The 24,997-nt window shown below is 43.7% G+C and overlaps 1 protein-coding gene across 7 annotated transcripts in view; it reads right to left on the reverse strand.

Annotated features, from left to right (window-relative positions):
- LOC142919854 (heterogeneous nuclear ribonucleoprotein L-like) overlaps nt 1-17,102 on the reverse strand; it is a 29,164-nt gene extending 12,062 nt beyond the window's left edge. For 2 of the 7 annotated variants that reach the window (XM_076062519.1, XM_076062525.1), the window contains exons 1-7: nt 17,017-17,102; nt 14,917-15,319; nt 12,955-13,073; nt 10,487-10,724; nt 10,007-10,092; nt 9,779-9,875; nt 7,886-7,955 (exon numbers count right to left, since the gene is read on the reverse strand). In XM_076062519.1, the coding sequence (XP_075918634.1) occupies nt 7,886-7,955; nt 9,779-9,875; nt 10,007-10,092; nt 10,487-10,724; nt 12,955-13,073; nt 14,917-15,039 (733 nt within the window). In that variant the 5' untranslated portion in view covers nt 15,040-15,319; nt 17,017-17,102. Of the gene's footprint in view, nt 1-7,885; nt 7,956-9,778; nt 9,876-10,006; nt 10,093-10,486; nt 10,725-12,954; nt 13,074-14,916; nt 15,320-17,016 lie in introns of those variants that run through there. The other 5 variants (XM_076062520.1, XM_076062522.1, XM_076062523.1 and 2 more) reach the window with 5 other exon arrangements.
- Nucleotides 17,103-24,997: the final 7,895 nt, after the last annotated feature.

The raw sequence follows: 24,997 nt of genomic DNA on the forward strand, positions 1-24,997 counted from the left end.
CTCATTGAACCATCATGTCTCCTTTTAATTAAGACATCCAGAAAGGGTAGTTTGCCATCTTTTTCGACCTCCATGGTAAATCTGATGGCTGGGTGTATGGAATTGATGTGGTCGCGGAATTGGTCTAGAGCAGGCTGGCCATGTGGCCAGATGACAAAGGTGTCATCAACGTACCTCTTCCATAAGGTCGGGCGTAGAGTGGCAGTCTGGATGGCGTCAATTTCAAATTTTTCCATGAATACGTTGGCTACAACCGGAGATAGGGGGGAGCCCATTGGGGTGCCCTCAGTTTGTTTGTAGAAAGTTCCATTCCAGGTGAAGTATGTGTTGGTTAAGCAATGTCTCACCAGGGGGGGTACATCAGTATGCAGTCCTTGATGAACCAGGTCTTCAATGATAGCGATGGTGTCAGGTACTGGGACTTTGGTGAACAAGGACACCACATCAAAACTGACAAGCAGGTCGTTTGGGGACAGGGAAATGTCTTTGATTGTCGATACCAGGTGAGTAGAATTTAGTACCGCAGAGGTGGTTTTTCCAGTGAAAGGTCGCAGTATATCAGCCAGAAAACGTGCCAGTTTGTAGGTGGGGGAGCTGATAGTAGAGACGATGGGACGAAGGGGTGTATCTTCTTTGTGTATCTTTGGAAGGCCATATAATCTTGGTGGTCTGGCAGCAGAGGGTTTCAACAAGAACTGTTTGTTCTCATCAATTAATGCTGTTGAATCAGAGATAATTTTGTTCGTTTTTGTGACCAGGCTGTTGGTGGGATCTCTTTTTATTTTTGTATAGCTGCCATCGTTGAGTAGTTCTTGAATTTTGTTGTTATATTCTGTTTTGTCCATGATGACAGTGGCATTGCCTTTGTCGGCTGAGAGAACGACAATATCATCCCTCTTTTTTAATTGAGATAATTCAAAACGTTCGTCTTTGCTGATGTTGCTAGGTGGCAACTTAGCGTTTTTGAGGGTTGCAGCGATTTCAGATCTTGCTACGTCTGCAGAGATGTGACTCAAGCCCTTGAGTGCAACGTCGACATGGGCAATGATATCATTAACCGGTAAGTGTCTCGGTGTGACAGCAAAGTTTAGACCTTTAGCTAAAACGGATTTCAGACCATCAGAAATGGAACTGTTACTGCGATTAATTACGACTTTGTTGACGTCTATCTTTTCGGTGTGTGGATCCGATTTTTTGCTGGAGAGGTGATTGAATTTGGAAATCAAATTGTCCCTACATTTGTTCGACATAGTGGCAGCCGAAGAGGTAGTCATTGTCTACATGTTCCCAATCCGATGTAGACATTGTTGCTGTCAATTTTAAGTGTGATTTGTAGAGTGTCTTGTCTAACTGATCGAGTTCGGTTCGTGTAAGTCTGATTTTTTCCGAGATAAGAGCGAAGCTAGTTCTAGCTAGAATTCGTTTTGCATTGAGAGAAGTTGCAACAGCAGAGGTTAGTGTAAATGCGGTTGGTATTACCTTAGAGTCGCGGCATCTCTTCAGAAAGGTGAGAGACTCGATTAGTTGAGCCTTCTTATCCCGAAGTCTGTTGAATGATCTTAAGGATGTGTGGAATCCCTCCCCGTAGAGGCGGTTAAATTTCGATTTAAAGCTTTCGTGACTGCAATGATTCATCTTCTTTGGTTCTTTCCAGTGGTTACTAAGCCTGAATCCATCTTCTCGATTGAAATTGTCTCTGTGCTTGTATATGTGAATGGCCTCATGAACGAATCTCTCATGGTAGCCAGTTGGTTTGCAAAGAACCTCCGTCTTGGAGAAGTCAATGTCATGTGAGCCCACTGAATTGTAACAGTGATCTGCCACGGCAGAGCAGTTCGTCTTACCGTATTTCAAGTCTGCTTTATGTTCGCGGATGCGGTCAACTAATCGAGTCACTCACCTTTCTGAAGAGATGCCGCGACTCTAAGGTAATACCAACCGCATTTACACTAACCTCTGCTGTTGCAACTTCTCTCAATGCAAAACGAATTCTAGCTAGAACTAGCTTCGCTCTTATCTCGGAAAAAATCAGACTTACACGCACCGAACTCGATCAGTTAGACAAGACACTCTACAAATCACACTTAAAATTGACAGCAACAATGTCTACATCGGATTGGGAACATGTAGACAATGACTACCTCTTCGGCTGCCACTATGTCGAACAAATGTAGGGACAATTTGATTTCCAAATTCAATCACCTCTCCAGCAAAAAATCGGATCCACACACCGAAAAGATAGACGTCAACAAAGTCGTAATTAATCGCAGTAACAGTTCCATTTCTGATGGTCTGAAATCCGTTTTAGCTAAAGGTCTAAACTTTGCTGTCACACCGAGACACTTACCGGTTAATGATATCATTGCCCATGTCGACGTTGCACTCAAGGGCTTGAGTCACATCTCTGCAGACGTAGCAAGATCTGAAATCGCTGCAACCCTCAAAAACGCTAAGTTGCCACCTAGCAACATCAGCAAAGACGAACGTTTTGAATTATCTCAATTAAAAAAGAGGGATGATATTGTCGTTCTCTCAGCCGACAAAGGCAATGCCACTGTCATCATGGACAAAACAGAATATAACAACAAAATTCAAGAACTACTCAACGATGGCAGCTATACAAAAATAAAAAGAGATCCCACCAACAGCCTGGTCACAAAAACGAACAAAATTATCTCTGATTCAACAGCATTAATTGATGAGAACAAACAGTTCTTGTTGAAACCCTCTGCTGCCAGACCACCAAGATTATATGGCCTTCCAAAGATACACAAAGAAGATACACCCCTTCGTCCCATCGTCTCTACTATCAGCTCCCCCACCTACAAACTGGCACGTTTTCTGGCTGATATACTGCGACCTTTCACTGGAAAAACCACCTCTGCGGTACTAAATTCTACTCACCTGGTATCGACAATCAAAGACATTTCCCTGTCCCCAAACGACCTGCTTGTCAGTTTTGATGTGGTGTCCTTGTTCACCAAAGTCCCAGTACCTGACACCATCGCTATCATTGAAGACCTGGTTCATCAAGGACTGCATACTGATGTACCCCCCCTGGTGAGACATTGCTTAACCAACACATACTTCACCTGGAATGGAACTTTCTACAAACAAACTGAGGGCACCCCAATGGGCTCCCCCCTATCTCCGGTTGTAGCCAACGTATTCATGGAAAAATTTGAAACTGACGCCATCCAGACTGCCACTCTACGCCCGACCTTATGGAAGAGGTACGTTGATGACACCTTTGTCATCTGGCCACATGGCCAGCCTGCTCTAGACCAATTCCGCGACCACATCAATTCCATACACCCAGCCATCAGATTTACCATGGAGGTCGAAAAAGATGGCAAACTACCCTTTCTGGATGTCTTAATTAAAAGGAGACATGATGGTTCAATGAGCCACTCTGTCTACAGGAAAGCTACCCATACAGATGCTTACTTGAAACCGGATTCCCACCACCATCCATCCCAGAAGAACTGCCTCATCAAGACTCTATACCAGGGGTCGGGAACCTATGGCTTGCGAGCCAGATGTGGCTCTTTTGATGATTGCATATGGCTCGCAGATAAAACAAAATATTCTCACTTGTTTTAATCCATCCATCGATTTTTCACTGCGCATGTCCTGTTCAGGGCTGCAGGAGCAATTGTCCATTATTTTAATTGGATGATACTGGCCTACGTTTGCCGTTGCTGGGTAAAACAGGTAAACGCCCCCTTTTGAATCAGTCTGAGACTGCGTCTGCTCGGTCATTAGCTCAAAGCTAACCCTTCGACGAAGAAGATGGCGAAAAGAAAAAAAGACGACGAGTATCGTACATTTCAGGACGAATGGACCGAAGAATTCGCCTTTGTGGAGAGAGCGGGTTCTGCGGTGTGTCTAATTTGCAATGACAAAATTACATCGTTGAAACGGTCGAATGTAAAGCGGAACTTCGGCACGCGCCACGCTACCTTTGCATCAAAATACCCTGCGGGAGACAGCAGAAAGAAAGCGTGCCAAGAGCTTCTGAGCAGGGTGCAAGCTAGCCAGCAGCAACTCCGCGTATGGACCCGGCAAGGTGACTATAATTCGGCTAGCTTTGCTGGTTCTTTAGCAATAGTGAGGAATGGAAAACCATTCACAGATGGCGAGTATGCTAAAACGTTCATGCTGGATGTAGCCAATGAACTTTTTGATGATCTTCCGAACAAAGACAAGATAATCAAACGGATACAAGACATGCCTCTGTCGGCAAGAACTGTTCATGATCGTACCATCGTGATGGCAAACAAAGTGGAGGAAACGCAAGTGAAGGACATAAATGCAGCGCCGTTCTTTTCTCTGGCTTTGGATGAGTCAACAGACGTGAGCCATTTGTCGCAGTTCAGCGTGATTGCAAGATATGCTGTTGGTGACACACTGCGCGAAGAAAGTCTTGCTGTTCTGCCATTAAAAGGGTCTACAAGAGGTGAGGATTTATTCAAGTCTTTCATGGAGTTTGCTCAAGAAAAAAGTCTACCTATGGATAAACTTCTCTCAGTGTGTACTGATGGTGCTCCGTGTATGGTGGGGAAAAACAAAGGATTTGTGGCGCTTCTCCGTGAACATGAAAATAGACCCATCCTAAGTTTCCATTGCATTATACACCAGGAGGCACTTTGTGCTCAGATGTGTGACAGGCAGTTTGGCGAAGTGATGTCGCTGGTCATTCGTGTGATCAACTTTATTGTTGCCCGAGCCTTAAATGATCGCCAGTTTAAAACACTGCTGGATGAAGTTGTAAATAACTATCCTGGTCTGCTTTTGCACAGCAATGTGCGTTGGTTGTCAAGAGGGAAGGTGCTTAGCCGTTTTGCGGCTTGCCTGAACGAAATCCGGACTTTCCTTGAAATGAAAGGCGTCGGGCATCCTGAGCTAGCCGACACCGAGTGGCTCCTCAAGTTTTACTATCTCGTAGATCTGACTGAACATCTGAACCAGCTCAACGTGAAAATGCAAGGCATTGGAAATACAGTGTTATCCCTTCAACAAGCTGTATTTGCTTTTGAAAACAAGCTGGAGCTTTTCATCACGGATCTTGAAACAGGTCGTTTACTACATTTTGAAAAACTGAGCCAATTTAAAGATGCATGCACAGCAAGTGAGCCCATTCAAAACCTTGATCTCCACCAGCTAGCTGGCTGCACATCCAGTCTCCTACAGTCCTTCAAAGCACGCTTTGGAGAATTTCGTGAGCACACTCGTCTTTTTAAGTTCATCACCCATCCAAACGAGTGTTCACTGAACACAGCCGACCTGAATTACATCCCTGGTGTCTCCGTCAGAGATTTTGAAGCAGAAGTGGCTGACCTGAAGGCCTCAGACATGTGGGTGAATAAGTTCAAGTCACTGAATGAAGATTTGGAAAGAATCACACGACAGAAAGCGGAGTTGGCGAGCAAGCACATGTGGACAGAAATGAAAAAACTCCAACCCGAAGACCAGCTGATTCTCAAAACTTGGAACGCGCTTCCTGTCACATACCACACACTGCAGCGTGTGAGTATTGCTGTATTGACCATGTTTGGATCTACGTATGCATGTGAGAAGTCATTCTCACATCTTAAAAACATCAAGTCCAACCTACGATCACGTTTAACGGATGAAAGCCTCAACGCTTGCATGAAGCTTAACCTCACCAAGTACCAACCCGACTACAAGGTACCAACCCGACTACAAAGACATCAGCAAATCCATGCAGCACCAAAAGTCGCATTAATGGTGAGTGTTATAACAACATTATTTAAAAGAATAAATTCAGAGGCTTATTATACTGACATTTAGTTGAATTCACTTTTAAAATATATTATATGGCTCTCACTGAAATAAATTTCCAAATTTTTTGCTTTCATGGCTCTCTTAGTCAAAAAGGTTCCCGACCCCTGCTCTATACCATAGAGCCCAATGCATTTCCGACCAGGAACACATTACCAGTGAACTCAAGCACGTACACCAGGCTCTCAGGGCTAATGGCTACTCCGACTACACAATCCGCAAAGCCATCACTCCAGTCATGAAGAAGGATCCTCTTGTGGAGCCACTCAAAACCATCACCTTACCCTACATTGCAGGGGTCACTAAAAAGATCTCCAAAATCCTGAATAAACACAAGATCCAGGTCCGATTCAACACAGTACACAAAATCCATGATTTAGTTCCATCTGTAAAAGATGCTCTTCCAGACATACAGTACCCGGGCGTTTACAAACTAAAGTGCCTCTGTGGTAGTAGCTACATTGGAGAAACCAAAAGACATATCTCGGACCGCATCCGCGAACATAAAGCAGACTTGAAACACGGTAAGACGAACTCCTCTGCCGTGGCAGATCACTGTTACAATTCAGTGGGCTCACATGACATTGACTTCTCCAAGACGGAGGTTCTTTGCAAACCAACTGGCTACCATGAGAGATTCGTTCATGAGGCCATTCACATATACAAGCACAGAGACAATTTCAACCGAGAAGATGGATTCAGGCTTAGTAACCACTGGAAAGATGTGTTAAATCATTTCTGTTCTTAATTAATTGTAATTTTACGATGACCTTCAGACCGCAGCTCTTTCGCCAGCATTGCCTCTTAATACCTCTCACACCACGGTTAATGGTATGGTTTACAACATGGAGTATACTAGGGCTTCGCAGCTGTCTCTCTCCCCCTCCTCTGTTCCGACCATGGACGAACTCGTCCGTCTGAACGGGGCCCGTAGCTATCCGTGGTACGGAAATTTGAGGGTAAGAATCCACCCATTTTTTCGCCATATAGCATTGTGATATATAACGACTTATGGTTGGTAGCTTAGCTGATTGGAGAATATAGAGTTTATTGATAACATGAAGGTAATTTATATTTTAGTTTTTATTGGTTCACTATATAGTACTGTGAATAGCTCAGATGTGTAGTCATTTCTGTGACCAGTCACTAGCAAATCACCCAGTTATTTCAATGCTAAATTCGCCTAGTTATTTCAATGCTAAATTCTCCTGTTTGATTTGTACTAAGTGCCTCGGTGAATGTGTATGCTCTGACTTCAACGTAACTATTTCTGTAGCAGTTACAAGCGAATCACTCAGCCATTTCAATGCTAAATTCTATGCTAATCCCATTGTCAAGGGGTGCCTCTGCGGATGTGTATGCCTTAACTTAGCTATTTCAATGCTAAATTCTATGCTAATTCCTTTTAACAATGGGTGCCTCTGCGGATGTGTATGCTTTAACTTTTAACATAGCTATTTCTGTGACCAGTCACAAGCTAATCATTCAGCCATTTCAATGCTAAATTTTATGCTAATTCCTTTGTCAAGTCTCTTTGTTCCTCTCACACAGCTTAAAAGCCGTGATCTGAACGTGGCTCTCTCACTCCAGCGCTGTCCTACCAGACAGTCTCGCCCCCTTCACCTGATGAAGGCCGCTTGTGTTGTGGCCGAAACGTCGTGAGAATATTATTGTGTTATTTTATTTTATCAATTTATTATTTTATTCTCATTCTACGTGACTTTACCGAAAGAACCAAAGAAGACAAGTTCTGTAGATTGTAAACAGTACACCAATGTGCTTCAAGACAACCAAGTGTCTGCAGGTGTGACATTTTTCTGCAACCAAAATCTCAAGTGCAGAAGCTGCATTATCCTCTTGAGAACGCTCCAAACTTCCCCCTCTACTTGGCCACGGATCTTCAAGTATAACACGGCAAAGCCGGCTGCGTACAGAAATAGTCAATGCCTGTTTCATCACGCCGTGCACACCCCCCACCCCTTGCGTTAAAAACGTCACCCCCCCCCCCCCACACACCGAGGGCTCACCACCACCAGCTGTCGAGAGAGCGCGGCTCTGATATGCTCAATATTGGTCTTACCTTGCTTGAGGCCAGGGTTGGTGAAGTCCCAGGTCTCAGAGTCATTTTTAAACACATTCAGACGCGTCGCCTGTAAAGAGGACACAGCAGGGGGAAAAGATAAACATTATTCGTGGCCAGCATATAGGGCATAGATGCTCGGAAAAAAATTATATAACTTTAGAACCTTCTTTGGTTCTTTCGGTAAAGTCATCACGTAGAATGAGGATAAAATAATAAACTAAAACAATAAAAGTCTCACGACGTTTCGCCACAACACAAGTGGCCTTCTTCAGGTGAAAGGAAGAAACCTATATTCTTAGTTTTTTCGGTAAAGTCACGTTGAAGAGAAACAACAAAATAACAAAATATATATAAAACAATAAAAAATTCTCACGACGTTTCGACCATAACTCAAACGGTCATCATCAGGTGTGTCGGTTTGCATGCAAACCGACACACCTGATCATGCAAACCGACACACCTGATGATGACCGTTTGAGTTATGGTCGAAACGTCGTGAGAATTTTTTATTGTTTTATATATATTTTGTTATTTTGTTGTTTCTCTTCAACGTGACTTTACCGAAAAAACTAAGAATATGAATTACTGCAGTCACGAAAGTTTTAAATCAGGAAGAAACCTGTCGTCCCGACCTTGTGTTGTGGCCGAAACGTCGTGAGAATTTTATTGTGTTATTTTATTATTTTATTCTCATTCTACGTGGTGGTGACTTTACCTGAAAGAACCAAAGAAGATGAATCCTTGCAGTCACGAAAGCTTTAAATCGAAACTTTAGAACCATTTAAAATGTACAAGCATAATAATTATTAAGCAAGTCATTACCCCCGAGACAATTACGGCATGCAACTTGCGGTGAAACCGAGGTACTTAACGCAACCCTTCACCTCCTGGGAGATGAATGAATAAAAGCTGCCACATGTAGGAAGTCAACGGTAAGCTAAACTTTCGCGCCGTACGTAGCAAAAGCGTGCTTCTTCTTTGGTTTTGCAGTCACGAAAGCTTTAAATCGAAATAAAAGCGTGCTTATCGGAGTTGTGGGAAACAGTGGCCATTCTGCCACCGTTTTTTTTTTAAGATCACGTGTTGATTATCCCTCTTCGTTGGAACAAGCTCCCTTCGTGTTTGCAGATAAAAATTGCTAACCCTCGGTGGCCTATTTAAATTCCAAACTTGTTTAATTGCACATAAGTTTGGCATGCTTTGCCTAACTTGGTATTATTTATTCGCGGTGTTCCTCGTGTACTGTGAAGCGTTAGCCTTGATCGTATACCTCAAAAATGTTGAAGTGCCATAACCCCGTTATGAAAATGATGCATTCGTTATTACTGTTCTGTAATTTTATTTCCTGCTAACAATGTAACATCTCCCCTCAAGTACTCTGCAGGTCTCGCAAAGCAGCCTATGGCTGAATGTTAATCACCCGTCACCAAATAAAATTGAATTAAAAACCAACTCTACCCTTCCCACTGGATGCGAATTTTCCACTAACTGGCTCAGGGCACTGGCTCAGATGAGAACCACCCTCACGGTAATATCAATTAGGAAAAGTTTGACTTTAGACAACGGCAAGGATGACCGTCATGCACAATGGGTTGTTGTAGGTTGTGCGGCTGTGTGGTGGGCAGCTGTAAAACCCACTGGGTGCATTGTATTTCTATGCTGCCACAAAATATGCTACACTCCTTTACCCCGCACACAAGTCAAATAACCCCACAACAGGCGTCGAGTGCGGAAGCCCTCATCTGGCAATGAATTGCCGTGTGTATTCAGCATTATTTGCTCACCAAAGTGGTCAATTCAGAATATTAAATTAATCTTTGGTCTGCGGGTGAAAAAACCCAGGTTGTGGTGCACACACTTGTGAATGTACAAAGTATCGGTTGTACTTGCCCTCGCATAGTCCACTATAAGAGTACAGCAGCCCGAATAGATGTCTGCTCCATTCAGAGATGAGTTCGCTCTCTCGGCGCTCTCAACCGAAACAAACGTGGCCAAAAATTAAGGAAAACACGACCATTTCATTTTAAAAACAATACATTTAGCATCTCCAAAATAACACGTAAAATTACGTGAATGGCGGACATGTCGTTACGGTTATGCATCTCGTTGAAAGGATATTCCACAAAGGCCTGCAGGCCATTCTTCCTGAAGATCACAATGCGTTGCAGAGGCCCAAATGGTTTGCAAATGTTGTAAAGCACATCCTGCAGGACCACATGGAGCACACAAACGCAGCGAGGTGATTTTGCACGCATTACCAAGTAAATTTGAAAAGCTTTTTTTCCAGTGAATTTTTAAGATCGAGCCATACAGGACATCAACGCTTTCCAAAATCAACATTAGGTCTATATATATTTTTTTTATTCAATGCCATTGGTAGACTTCAAAGCACAAACAAAAAACACGACTTCAATTGCCTCAAATGAACCAAAGGATCGATGTAATTTCCTTAGCAAAGCCATTCACTGTAATCCAAAACGGACATAATTTCACTCGTAAAAATGAAACACACGTGTGTGTGCGCGCGTGTGCGCATGGCACACCCGACAAATTATTCACGAGTGAATGTCCAGCTGCTGTGAGCGTAACAATGCCCACCGTGGTGATGGGGTAGATGGGGTTGAGGATGGTGAAGAGCAGGACGTGGTTGCTGTTGCCGTTATCCCCCGGGACGCCAGGGCGCCAAAGCTTCTGGCTGGTAGAGAAGTTAAAATAGGCCGGCTGCCCGCACACGTAGACGGAGCCCGTGGACGAGTAGTCGACGCAGCTGCGGGAGCTCTCCGGGTCTTCAAACTCCACCAGCGCCTGCCGCGTCTTGGGCATCATCACCACGTAGCTGCACGGAGGGAGCGATTCAAACGAGTGCCGTTATTCAAAGATGTGGCCGACTTTAAAATGCGTGCCTGTTGTTGATGTTAAACACGAGGTTGGTCTGCTCCAAGTCACCTCATTTGATCTCAAGAAATGTTTCAATGCATGCAACGGAGTGGAGACTGGTTGGATGCAGGTTAGATGCCACGTCCCATTTCAGTTTGGCAGTGTAGTGCGTTGGAATTGAATGTACTGTAACAATATAATTAGATTTAGAATACATCTTGAGGGTAATGTAGTCTTCTTCTGTCGATGTATCACCTGATAAAGGAAGCCTCTTCAAACGTACATAAACAAGGTATGTGTGCACCATTTCAATACAAGATATTAATTTTTAACACGGTTACTAATCACATTTGAACGTGTGCCGCTTTTGTCAGACGGCACAACAAAAGCAGCAGCGGCACTTTAATTCGGAGGGAATTCGTGACTTGGAAAAATTGAAAAACAAACGGTTTTTTGTTTCGATTTAAAGCTTTCGTGACTGCAAGGATTAATCTTCTTTGGTTCTTTCGGTAAAGTCACCAACACGTAGAATGAGAATAAAATAATACAATAAAATAACACAATTCTCACGACGTTTCGGCCACAACACAAGTGGCCTTCATCAGGTGAAGGGACGAGACTGTCCCATTTCAGTTTGGCAGTCTCGTCCCTTCACCTGATGAAGGCCGCTTGTGTTGTAGCCCGAAACGTCGTGAGAATTTTATCGTGTTATTTTAAGTTTTATTAATTTATTATTTTATTCTCATTCTACGCGGTGGTGACTTTACCGAAAGAACCCCAAAGAAGATGAAGCAGTTTTTGTTTGGTCACTTCAGGCTGTAAAGGCCCCGAGTAAGCCACGCACGGCGTCGCCGATCACGCCGTGACGTGGGCAACACCGCGCCCTCTCGTCCACCGCCACACGCGGCCACGGCTTTTTATTTACGGAAGTGGTTCTTGAGCTTTAACCTGCAGCCTTGCCACCCCCCCTTTGGTTCTCAATATTTTTTTTTAAACGTACAATGTTTATTAATTTAGAGGTTTGATGGAACAAAGTAGCGGTGCTTACGTGCCCGTGCTCAATGTGTTTCGATGATTTACCTTGTTAAAAATAATCTGGCATGTCTTGCGCCCCCAGAAAGGGCATCTCCCACCCCGTGCTTAAGAACCATCGAGTATTTTCGTGTTATGCAATTTCTTGAGTTGTCGAAGCGAAAATCGGTAATATTCGAATTTCCAAGGTCCAAGTTCACTCCACGTCCGCAAACACCACCACCACAACAATAATAACAATAACAACAATAATAACAACAATAATAATAACAATAATAACACCAATAATAATAACAACTATAATAACAATAATCTTTGTTTTTTTCGGTAAAGTCACGTATAAATAAGAAATAATAAAATAACATAATAGCGTACGACGTTTCGGTTGCAACACAAGCAGCCATCATCAGGTACAGAAGAGCTAAATTTACGAGAGAGGGGAGACACATAACCTCAGATGTATATACAGACACCCAAGTAGGGGGGAACTAACACCGACACAATAGGGGACACAGAGAGAGAAGCATACCAAACAAACAAGAGTTTAGCAGAATTTGGAAACCAAATAAAGCAACACAGACGGTCGGTCAAAACACAATTAACGCAAAGCCTGGTTGATTACGTTATTTCAAAGATTGCTAAATTGAAAGTTAAGTATGAAATTTAAGATACAGATGGCACACACACACATAGACATTCAAGTAGAGCGGACCAGCACAGGTACAAGCACACAGTGAAGTCGCCTTAAATAGGCAGAGAAGGCAAGGCTGAGAGACAATGGGACATATTAGCATGAGAAGGCAAGGCTGAGAGACAATGGGACATTTTAGCATGAGGTATGCATAGAGCAAAGTGGAGCACGGCAGCAAACATTCGGAAGCACCAAGACCGACACACAGGCAGAGACAGCACAGAGAAACAAATCCAAGCACAGACACAAAGGCAGATACACAAGCAGAGACAACACACAGACAACACAAGACAACACAAAGACAGACACAAAGATACAGACCTTATACCTCCCCGTAGAGGCGGTTTAAACTTGGTTCAAAGCTTTCGTGACTGCAGGAATTAATCTTTGGTGTTTTCGGTAAACAACAATAATAATAATACAGCTTCCTTCCCCATGCGGGCAACGGTCACCACCGACTGGTCACCTGACTAGGCCAAAGTGCCGCACGGCCTCCACGAGGTCCGACTCGAGGGCTGTGTCCAAGAGTCCCCGCACGTGAACCACAGCCGACGGTGGGGGCTTGTGTGGGTCCTCAAACGTGTCCTGTGCACGTCGGCAAGGAAGCAAACTCAACACGACTATTGTGCAAAGCTGTTGTTTCCTCCTATACCGAGAAGACAGTTTTCAGTTTCATTTATTTGGTATAGCCCTGTGAGCCATTCGGCTCTTGAATCGGGTGCAACCGCAACAAACAAAAACATGAACAAGAAAAACATCTTACAGTGATTATTTGACTGTGCAAACAGAAAATCCAGGAAAAAACAGCAAAATAATCCTTGAAATAGCACCGTACACCAACGCTGTGTGCAAAAATCCCAGTGGGATCCAAGTCTAACAACAACAACCACAAGACAACTTAGATTAAGGCCATCAGTCTAACTCCATACTACAACAAAACAAACATGGCCAAACCATAAAACTTTTTCAAAATCACCAAAATAAAGCCACGGCTAACATCGCCGGCAAGTGATATCGGAGCAGATGCAGACACTTGCATTAAAGGGGTTTTTAAATCTGCATCCGTTTGGCAAAAAATGTCCATAGCTCAGTGCCATCATTTCAGTAATTGCTAAGAACGTTCGCGAGTTTAACTTTAAATCTAAACGGCCCTCGAGTTTCAAACTCTGGAACTCGCATCCCCCACCGCCAGGTGCGCTTTTGTAGACGCTGTAAAGTTTTATTATTCCGCAAAGTTTTTAATCACATTGGGGAGGGTCGAAGAGCTACCCCACGACGCCATCGCGTGGGACATTTAACACATCGGTATTTTAACTTAATTAGTATTTTAACTTTTGATTTAAAGCTTTCGTGACTGCAGGGATTAATATTCTTGGTTCTTCCGGTAAAGTCACCACGTAGAAGGGAAACAATAAAATAATAAAAATATAAAACAATACAATTCTCACGACGTTTTGACTGCAACACAAGAAGCAATCGTCAGGTGTGAAAACCACAGCAAGAAAATTTGAATAAAAGTGGCGTTTTTTTAACGTCAGCACCACGGAGAGCGATTTGAGAGTTTGTTCAGATGGACGAGTCCATCTATGTTCTGAAAAGAGGAGGGGGGAGACGAAAATAATGGATGCGGTCTGAAAGCCACCGTAAGCGTGAACAATTAAGACCCGAAATGGTTTATCAAATCCTTCCAATGATTGCTAAGCCAGAATCCATCTTCTCGGTTGAAATTGTCTCTGTGCTTGTATATGTGGATAGCCTCATGAACGAATCTCTCCTGGTAGGCAATGTTTTTATTCGTGGTCCGCCAGGAAGTGTCTGTGTCGTTGGCCTGACTGGATGTGCTTCACGTAATGTTGTTTCAGGTTTGTTGAATTCTCGTCTCTCATCTTTTGCTGTATTTACCTCCGTGATTTGTTCTTGACACCTGATGAAGATCGCTTGCGTTGTGATCGAAACGTCGTGATTGTTTTCTGTTTTAATATAATTTTATTGTATTTCTACATACGTGACTTTACCGAAAAAAACAATGAGTAATGTTTTTATTGTTTCATATTTTTTTATTATTTTAGTTCAGTGCAAAGAGAATACACACCCTTAGAAGAGAAAACGCCGTATAAAAAAATTACACTGGAAATAGCCCAAAGTGTTAACGAACACGAAATCCACGTTTACCAAAACGCGTTTTACTGAACGTAAGCAGAGCCTAGCGATGCTGTGGTCCGCGTGGTCCATCCCCAACACCAACAACGAGAAGCTCTTCGCAACGGCACTGGAATCTGCGAGTTACAAAGCTAAACAATCACGTTAAATAATATAAACACGGCTGGTGGTGGTGGTGGCACGTCGCCTGAGTGAAGCCTCTGGCCCAGGCCTCACAACGAGGCTCTGGGCGAGGAGTAAAATAAACATCTTCTCGTTATAAAAACACCTCGTCAAGTCGCTCGTCACTGACGCTCACCATCGCGCCCGCCTGGACGCGGTCGTTGCCTTCGCCATTGACTCCCAGGCGCTTGGCCGCGTGCCGGGCGGCGGAGGCGGCGGTGGTCAACATCGTCGTGATGGCGTGGAGCGCTGGAGGGAATCGATTCGCGATCCTGTCGCTAAAATCGACGACTGCGCGGATCGCCGAGCGTCAGCGGCAGCAGCGGGCGGCGGCGGCGGGGCGATTCCAACGCGTGACATCGATTCTCGGATCGATGTGTCCTCTGGCGATGTTCGCGCGGCTTGGTGTGACCCCACAGCCACTCGTCACGTGACGCCTCTCTCGGCCGACTGGGGCCGGCGACGGAGATTTGAAGCAGTCGTGGGCCTCCCCCTAGGTCGGACTCGGACTACAATTAAATTTGATTAAATTTTTATAATATTAAATAAATAATAATAAAAATGATACATAAAAGTACTCAAATTTGATTATTGTAAAATCATTATAAATAAATAAAAATAACTTAAAAATAATCTAATTTGATTACTTTTAAATAAGAATAAATTAAAAAAAACAAATTTGATTATTTTTAAAATAAGCATAAATAAATAAAAATGTATAAACTAAAATAATGAAATGTAATTATTATTAAATAATAAACAAATATACATTATATGTTAAAATAATCAAATTGGATTATTAAATAATAATGAATAAATATGAAAATAATTGCCCAATTTCGATCACTTTTACATAATAAATAAAGGCAGAAATATTTAATTAATAATTTCGCCTTTCTTTATAACCTAATTTTAATATTTTAAAGTAATAATAAATAAAACTTACAAATAATCACATTTGATTATTTCAAATAATAAATATATAACATTTCGTTTAAAATTTAACTAAGCAAATTTGATTATATTTAAATAAGAATAAATAAATAAAAATAATCAAATTTGATTATTATATGAATTAAAAAAAGAGGGATTACATTGTCATCCTCTCAGCCGACAAGGTCAACGCCACTGTCATCATGGATAAAATAGAATATAACAACAAAATTCAAGAATTACTCAATGATGGTAGCTATACAAAAATAAAAAGAGATCCCACCAACAGCCTCGTCATACAAACCAAAATCATTTCTGATTCAACCACATTAATTGATCAAACCAAACAGTTATCTTTGAAACCTTCTGCTGCCAGGCCACCAAGATTATACGGCTTACCAAAAATACATCAAGTAGATACACCCCTTTGTCCCTTCGTCTCTACTACAGTGAGGGAAAAAAGTATTTGATCCCCTGCTGATTTTGTATGTTTGCCCACTGACTCAACACCGCACCATAGACTCAACACTGCCCATAGACTCAACACTGCACCATAGACTCAACACTGCACCATAGACTCAACACTGCACCATAGACTCAACACTGCACCATAGACTCAACACTGCTACCCATAGACTCAACACTGCACCATAGACTCAACACTGCACCATAGACTCAACACTGTACCATAGACTCAGCACTGCACCATAGACTCAACACCGCACCATAGACTCAACACTGCACCATAGACTCAGCACTGCACCATAGACTCAACACCGCACCATAGACTCAACACTGCCCACTGACTCAACACTGCACCATAGACTCAACACCGCACCATAGACTCAACACTGCCCACTGACTCAACACTGCACCATAGACTCAACACCGCACCATAGACTCAACACTGCCCACTGACTCAAAACTGCACCATAGACTCAACACTGCACCATAGACTCAACACTGCACCATAGACTCAGCACTGTCCCATAGACTCAACACTACCCATAGGGGGATCCCTGCCTAGGGGGTGTGAGGGGTCAAGGAGATCCCTGCCTAGGGGGTGTGAGGGGTCAGGGGGATCCCTGCCTAGGGGTGTGAGGGGTCAAGGGGATCCCTGCCTAGGAGTGTGAGGGGTCAAGGGGATCCCTGCCTAGGGGTGTGAGGGGTCAAGGGGATCCCTGCCTAGGGGTGTGAGGGGTCAAGGGGATCCCTACCTAGGGGGTGTGAGGGGTCAAGGGGATCCCTGCCTAGGGGGTGTGAGGGGTTTTACCGGCACGAAGTTTTCGCCGAGGCTTCGCGGTCCGCCCCTCTAGGCCGCTGTAACTTTATTGACACCACGTGGTGGCTGTAACTTTATTGACACCACGTGGTGGCTGTAAACTTTACTGACACCACGTGGTGGCTGTAACTTTAGTGACACCACGCGGTTCCTGTAACTTTATTGACACCACGTGGTGTCTGTAACTTTATTGACACCACGTGTGTCACTATGTGTGTCGCTGTGTCACTGTTTGTGTACACTGTGTGTGTGTACACTGTGTGTCACTGTGTGTGTGTACACTGTGTGTGTACACTGTGTGTGTGTACACTGTGTGTGTGTACTGTGTGTCACTGTGTGTCACTCTGTGTACACTGTGTGTGTGTACTCTGTGTCACTGTGTGTGTGTCGCTGTGTCACTGTGTGTGGGGAGCGATAGTGTAGCGGTTAGCGCGCTGCGCTATGAACCTGGCGACCTGGGTTCGATTCCCGCTCACGGCCAACACCAGTGACGATTTTCTGAACCGGTCCCGGGCTTCCCCTAGGTCGACTCAGCCTAAAATGAGTACCTGGTGCGGTGTGTAAACATTGCCACTAGGGAGACAAAGGCGGTCGGGCGTGGTGCTGGGGACCCACCCCCTCGTGTACCGTTCAGGCCTTCATAGGTGCTCGCTAACAGCACTTGCTCCTATAGTCTAAGGCTATATGGGGGATCTTTGTATCTTTGTTTTTGTCACTGTGTGTCGCTGTGTCACTGTTTGTGTACACTGTGTGTGTGTACACTGTGTTTGTGTACACTGTGTGTATACACTGTGTGTGTGTACACTGTGTGTGTACACTGTGTATACACTGTGTGTGTACACTGTGTGTGTGTACACTGTGTGTGTACACTGTGTATACACTGTGTGTGTACACTGTGTGTGTGTGTACTGTGTGTACACTGTGTGTGTGTACACTGTGTGTGTGTGCACTGTGTGTGTACAGTGTATATACTGTGTGTGTGTACACTGTGTGTGTGTACACTGTGTGTATACACTGTGTGTACACTGTGTATAAACTGTGTGTGTACACTGTTTGTGTCCACATTGAACCGAACCCCCTGCAAGGCCATCCACTTAACGACGAGAGAAAATTCACACGAAATGTCCTTTTCAATGAAGTCTTCCACATGTAAATTGATACAAGCTTTTAATGAAGAAATAAAATCATCTAATTCAAAACACAACACAATTCAAAGATGTTTCATTTTAAAACTTCAAAACGGAGCATGGGGTATTTGCGTGAATGCGTCCTTCGTGTGCAAATGTTGTGACTTTCCTGGCCTGAAGGCCGTCAATGTGTTGGACCCTTATTGGTGCACAATGTCTCAACAACCGCAGTGGGGTTTGCTTCAAGTGATAGGTACGAACATCCAGACGTCAATCAGCAAGGAGCACTTCTAGTCCCAGTTAGACAAAATCCACGTCAACACGTAAGACAAAACTACAATTCGTGTTGTAGAGAATGTACCTCCTCCTATACGTGTAACTTTCAAGTGGTATGCCTTGTAACTGATGAATGATCCGAGCGTGCTACCTATTTCAAAGACAATGAGTTGCTCCAGAGGCAGACGCTTCGTGAAACACAAAAGTACCCTTTGACCTGTATCACAAGAACAACGGGTCTCACCCGAGTTCTCTGTACAGGTTACTTCCAAAACACACACACACTTTGTCCTAACATCACTTATTCAATGTGTGACCCTCAGACAAAATGTTACATGTACGCGCACAATCAGACAAGTATTAATTCTAAATTATTGACGGGCATATTAACATTGAATTACTGCAGCGAAATTGACTGCATCACGTTACATCGTATTAACAAGAAGTTATTTTACAAATACGCACCGTCTGCTTAACAGTGTATGTACAACGTACTATTGTTGCGTCATTCAAAACGAGTAGGCCGTTGCATGCTGGCGTCTGGGTCAAAATGTAGCAAATTCTAAACATTACGCTACAAATAATAAATCACGGCGTTTTGATGGCAACACAAGCAATCGTCATCAGGTGGGACAAGCACAGCAGCAATAAGAAGAAACTGCTGGAGTAGGCGCCTACTACTTCAGCAGTTCCTCTTGCTGTGGTTGTCCCACCTGATGACGATTGCTTGTGTTGTGATCTAAATGCCGTGATCTGTTTTGTTTCTACCCACGTGGTGACTTTACCGAAATAACTCAAGAGTGTGGATTCCTGCAGTTACGAAAGCTTCGAATCCAGATTGCCTACAAACTACACAACTGAGATGACGCATCAATCATTGCCCCCTACTGACAGGCTCTTGTCTACATGCAGGCTGGTGCAGGGCCACGACCTTGTGCCACACAGGGGCAGCTGCTACTTGGGGATGCTCTTCGAGTGTTTCAGACAAGGTACGACACGAAACTTTGAGTTGCTGAGGCGATAAAGCAAGCACCGTGTAAATGCAATTGTTATAACATAGTGAATGCTTGGGAGCTTATTGTCTCTCGCTCCTGGTTACAGATCTACCCAACCCATGGGCCCACAAAGTGTTCAACTTCACGTTCTTGTCATTAAAGGCCTGTGACAAAGGTGCATGTATTGGAGCGACATCATGTCAAGCTTACACATCTACCGGGTCTCCACTTGACTTTGTATTGTCTCGGAGGAAGTCCACCCACACCTCCACTTCCACAAACTGCTGGGAGTTGCCTCGCTCTGCCTCACAGTCAGAATTCTCCTCCTGCTTCACGATGTGAAGGTCCCATTTTGGAGTTGAATCTTCACCTTCACATTTTACCTTCACGTCTTCGCTCTTCACCATCACTTCTTCTCTCTTCACCATCACCTCTTCATATTTCACTTCGATACCTTTAATCGTGTCCAAGCTGGGATTTTCTTCCGGTTCTTGTTTCATGAGGGATGGGCTCATGATGGCACTTTGACTTTCACAAGCTGATTTCAGACTCCACTCCTTGTGAATCTTCTGATGCTTCTGTGTTTTCTGGTGTACTTGAAGATGTTGTTGCTGTGAAAAAGTTATCCCGCACGGAGTGCACTTGAAGGGTTTCTCTCCCGTGTGTGTTCTTTGGTGTACTTGAAGATTTGATGAATCTGCAAACGCCTTCCCACACACAGTGCACTTGAAGGGTTTCTCTCCCGTGTGTGTTCTCTGGTGTTTTTTAACAATAGATGACTGTGCAAACGCCCTCTCACACACACTGCACTTGAAGGGTTTCTCTCCCGTGTGTGTTCTCTGGTGTGTTTTAACAACAGATGAACATGCAAACGCCTTCCCACACACAGTACATTTGAAGGGTTTCTCTCCTGTGTGAGTTCTCTCGTGCCGTGTCAAATTTCCAGTCCGATCCGTGCTGTATGCACACCGGTCGCATTGGAGCCTTGTAGTACCGAGCTGCTGTGCTGACTGCCTTTGCTCCATCAGACCAGCGTCAGCTGCAGACAGAAAAAAATAATATCCACACCATCTACACGACAGTATCGAGGCACAGAGGAATGCATATATAGTCACATGTGACTTACATGTCTATACTTATTCATATATTCAGGATGTAGTAAAAACGTTTCCCAAATTCATCACAGGGCTGTTATGGCACACAATGAGAGGGCAAATGGTCATAAACATGCCTGGAAGTCCTCGTATCTTCAAAATTAATGTTCACCCAAAACTCCGAGCACACAATTTCGGCTGTCTGTCTACAAAAGGAATATTTATGAGAGCCAAATTCAGCTGACATAGCAAAGGGTGTTGAAAACAATACTATTTGCAGAGGTGTGAATCCAGGCTCAGATGTCCTTGAATGCTGGGGATGAACAGTTCTGACTTCAGCTGAATGTGTGTGCTGTGTTCACCTCCTGTTTCCATTCTTATAAAGAGTTCCAGAGGAAAACAAAAATAAACTACTGTTACGCTATAACCTCCGTGTTCAACAGAGTTAATAGACGTTACTGCAAACACAAACTGTACACTGTCACTGGGTAAACAGGCGGTGGCGTGTCTAGAATCACGCCTGGCCACCTTCATTTGCTCGGTATTAATGCTTCCTCACTACACCAAGTAATTAATTGAGGATCAACGAACACAACCGAGGCTAACTGGAGTTTGCGTGTCTCTCTCCGTGGTGAGATGTTAACTACCTCACCTGGTATACAGGAAGTTGTGGGTTCGATTCCGACCCTGACGCCTGCTGTATATTTGGATTTTGCGCGTCACTCCGTTTAGTGTCTTTGACCGATAGACATTGACACACGTATTCTTGTTGATTTCGGTAAAGTTACGTAGATAGAAAATAACAATAACTGATAATACAATTACATTAAATAAACACCACTTGTGTTGCGATCAAAACGACGTGAGTTGTTTTGCTTTATTTGGAATTATTCATTTATTTTATTGTTATTTTTATCTTATTTTCTATCTACGTGACTTTACCAAAAGAACCATGAATATTAATTCCTACAGTCATCAAAGTTTTAAGTCAAAACATTCACACACGTTGACAAAGCCTCACCTTGTGTTGTTGTGGGCAGGTCGCTTCTGATAACAAGAGCGGTATAGCAGCTCAAGCGGGCTTGGCCTGCTAACAAAAGAAAATAAAAACTGCGTGAATATTTACAATAAAACAAAGTTACAAAGTGGCGAGCCGGGTGAAGACAAATTGAACTTAAGCGAGATAATTAAAGTGAATGCAATCAGGCAAGGGCAGGAGGCAAGGCCCCGCGTGGCTAGGCCCCGCGTTGTAAAGTTCCAACCTGGACATCGATTCCCATGCTCGCTGCTACTCAACTGACATCCCTATGAGAGAGAGCGAGGCTCTACCTTGGTAAACAACAACAACAACCACCACGACCACCACCACCACCACCACAACGATGAGAATTTCTCACCTCGGATTTCAGTGCAAGCGCACACACGGCAGCTTCCTGTTACCTAGCGACAGCAGGAAGTAGTATGACGTCACTTCTCTCCCACGAGCGGCTCTGTAACTGAATAAATTATGTTAATGAGGCCGGCCCATATGTCGAGGGATGGGGGCGTGGGCGCTGAACCCGTCGCAATAAACTCGCGACGGCTTTAACGGATGTCTTAATTAAAAGAAGACATGATGGTTCAATGAGCCACTCTGTCTACAGGAAAGCTACCCATACAGATGCTTACTTGAAACCGGATTCCCACCACCATCCATCCCAGAAGAACTCCCTCATCAAGACTCTATACCATAGAGCCCAATGCATTTCCGACCAGGAACACATTACCAGTGAACTCAAGCACGTACACCAGGCTCTCAGGGCTAATGGCTACTCCGACTACACAATCCGCAAAGCCATCACTCCAGTCATGAAGAAGGATCCTCTTGTGGAGCCACTCAAAACCATCACCTTACCCTACATTGCAGGGGTCACTAAAAAGATCTCCAAAATCCTGAACAAACACAAGATCCAGGTCCGATTCAACACAGTACATAAAATCCGTGATTTAGTTCCATCTGTAAAAGATGCTGTTCCAGACATACAGTACCCGGGCGTTTACAAACTAAAGTGCCTCTGTGGTAGTAGCTACATTGGAGAAACCAAAAGACATATCTCGGACCGCATCCGCGAACACAAAGCAGACTTGAAACACGGTAGGACGAACTTCTCTGCCGTGGCAGATCACTGTTATAATTCAGTGGGCTCACATGACATTGACTTCTCCAAGACGGAGGTTCCTTGCAAACCAACCGGCTACCATGAGAGATTCGTTCATGAGGCCATTCACATATACAAGCACAGAGACAATTTCAACCGAGAAGATGGATTCAGGCTTAGTAACCACTGGAAAGATGTTTTAAATCATTTCTGTTCTTAATTAATTGTATTTTTACGATGACCTTCAGACCGCAGCTCTTTCGCCAGCATTGCCTCTTAATACCTCTCACACCACGGTTAATGGTATAGTTTTACAACATGGAGCATACTAGGGCCTCGCAGCTGTCTCTCTCCCCCTCCTCTGTTCCGACCATGGACGAACTCGTCCGTCTGAACGGGGCCCGTAGCTATCCGTGGTGCTGAAATTTGAGGGTAAGAATCCACCCATTTTTTCGCCATATAGCATTGTGATATATAACGACTTATTGTTGGTAGCTTAGCTGATTGGAGAATATAGAGTTTATTGATAACATGAAGGTATAAATTTTGATTTAAAGCTTTCGTGACTGCAGTAATTCATATTCTTAGTTTTTTCGGTAAAGTCATGTTGAAGAGAAACAACAAAATAACAAAATATATATAAAACAATAAAAAATTCTCACGACGTTTCGACCATAACTCAAACGGTCATCATCAGGTGTGTCGGTTTGCATACATTTATTTTGAAAACGGCATATTTATTTATTTATTTATATAAAAAAATAACGTTTGCGTCACGCGCAACGATTGGCAGTTTGCCAGGACTAGTCCATCTATTTTTTGAAAAGAGGAGGGGTGAGACGAAATTTGTTTTTATGTATGCTGTCTGAAAGCCACTGTAAGCGTGAACAATCAATCAAGAACTGAAATGATTTATCAAATCTTTCCAATGATTGCTAAGATAGAATCCATCTTCTCGGTTGAAATTGTCTCTGTGCTTGTATATGTGGATAGCCTCATGAACGAATCTCTCATGGAAGCCAGATGGCTTACAAAGAACCTCCGTCTTGGAAAAGTCAATGGCATGTGAGCCTACTGAATTAGAACAATGATCTGCTACGGCCGAGGTGTTGGTCCTACCGTGTTTAAGGTCTGCTTTATGTTCACGAATGCGGTCCGAGATATGGCGTTTGGTTTCTCCAATGTAACTACTACCACAGAGGCAACTTAGTTTGTAGACACCAGGGTATTGTATGTCCGGAATCACATCTTTTACAGACGGAACCAGATCACGGATTTTATGTAATGTGTTGAAACGGACCTGGATCTTGTGTTTATTCAAGATTTTGGAGATCTTTTTTGTGATCCCAGCAATGTAGGGTAAAGTGATGGTTTTGAAAGGCTCCTCAAGAGGGTTTTTCTTCATGGTTTGAGTGATAGCTTTGCGGATTGTATAGTCGGAGTAACCATTAGCCCTAAGAGCTTGGTGTACGTGCTTGAGTTCACTGCTTATGTGTTCCTGGTCGGATATGCATTGGGCTCTATGATACAGAGTCTTGATGAGAGAATTCTTCTGTGATGGATGGTGGTGGGAATCCGGTTTCAGATAAGCATCCGTATGGGTAGCTTTCCTGTAGACAGAGTGGCTCATTGAACCATCAGGTCTCTTTTTAATTAGGACATCCAAAAAAGGTATCTTGCCATCTATTTCGACTTCCATGGTAAATCTGATGGCTGGGTGTATGGAATTGATGTGGTCGAAGAATTGGTCTAGAGCAGGCCGGCCATGTGGCCAGATGACAAAAGTGTCATCCACGTACCTCTTCCATAAGGTTGGGCGCAGAGTGGCAGTCTGGATGGCGTCAGTCTCAAATTTCTCCATGAAAATGTTAGCTATAACTGGAGAAAGGGGGGAGCCCATTGGGGTGCCCTCAGTTTGTTTGTAGAAAGTTCCATTCCAAGTGAAGTATGTATTGGTTAAACAGTGTCTCACCAGGGGGGGTACCTCAGTGTTTAGTCCTTGATGAACCAAGTCTTCAATGATTGCAATGGTGTCAGGTACAGGAACCTTGGTGAATAAGGAAACTACATCAAAACTGACAAGCAGGTCGTCTGGGGACAGGGAAATACCCTTGATTGTTGATACCAGGTGAGTAGAATTTTGTACCGCAGAGGTAGTTTTTCCAGTGAAAGGACGCAGGATTTCAGACAAAAAACGAGCTAGTTTGTAGGTGGGGGAGCTGATAGTAGAGACTATGGGACGAAGAGGTGTATCAACTTTATGTATTTTTGGTAAGCCGTATAATCTTGGTGGCCTGGCAGCAGAAGGTTTCAACGAAAACTGTTTAGATTGATCAATTAAT

This window comes from Petromyzon marinus, unplaced genomic scaffold (assembly GCF_048934315.1).
Source record: "Petromyzon marinus isolate PM22_M1 ecotype Great Lakes invasive population unplaced genomic scaffold, UKy_Petmar_22M1.pri1.0 PM_G_Scaffold_64, whole genome shotgun sequence".
Classification (NCBI taxonomy): domain Eukaryota; kingdom Metazoa; phylum Chordata; class Hyperoartia; order Petromyzontiformes; family Petromyzontidae; genus Petromyzon; species Petromyzon marinus.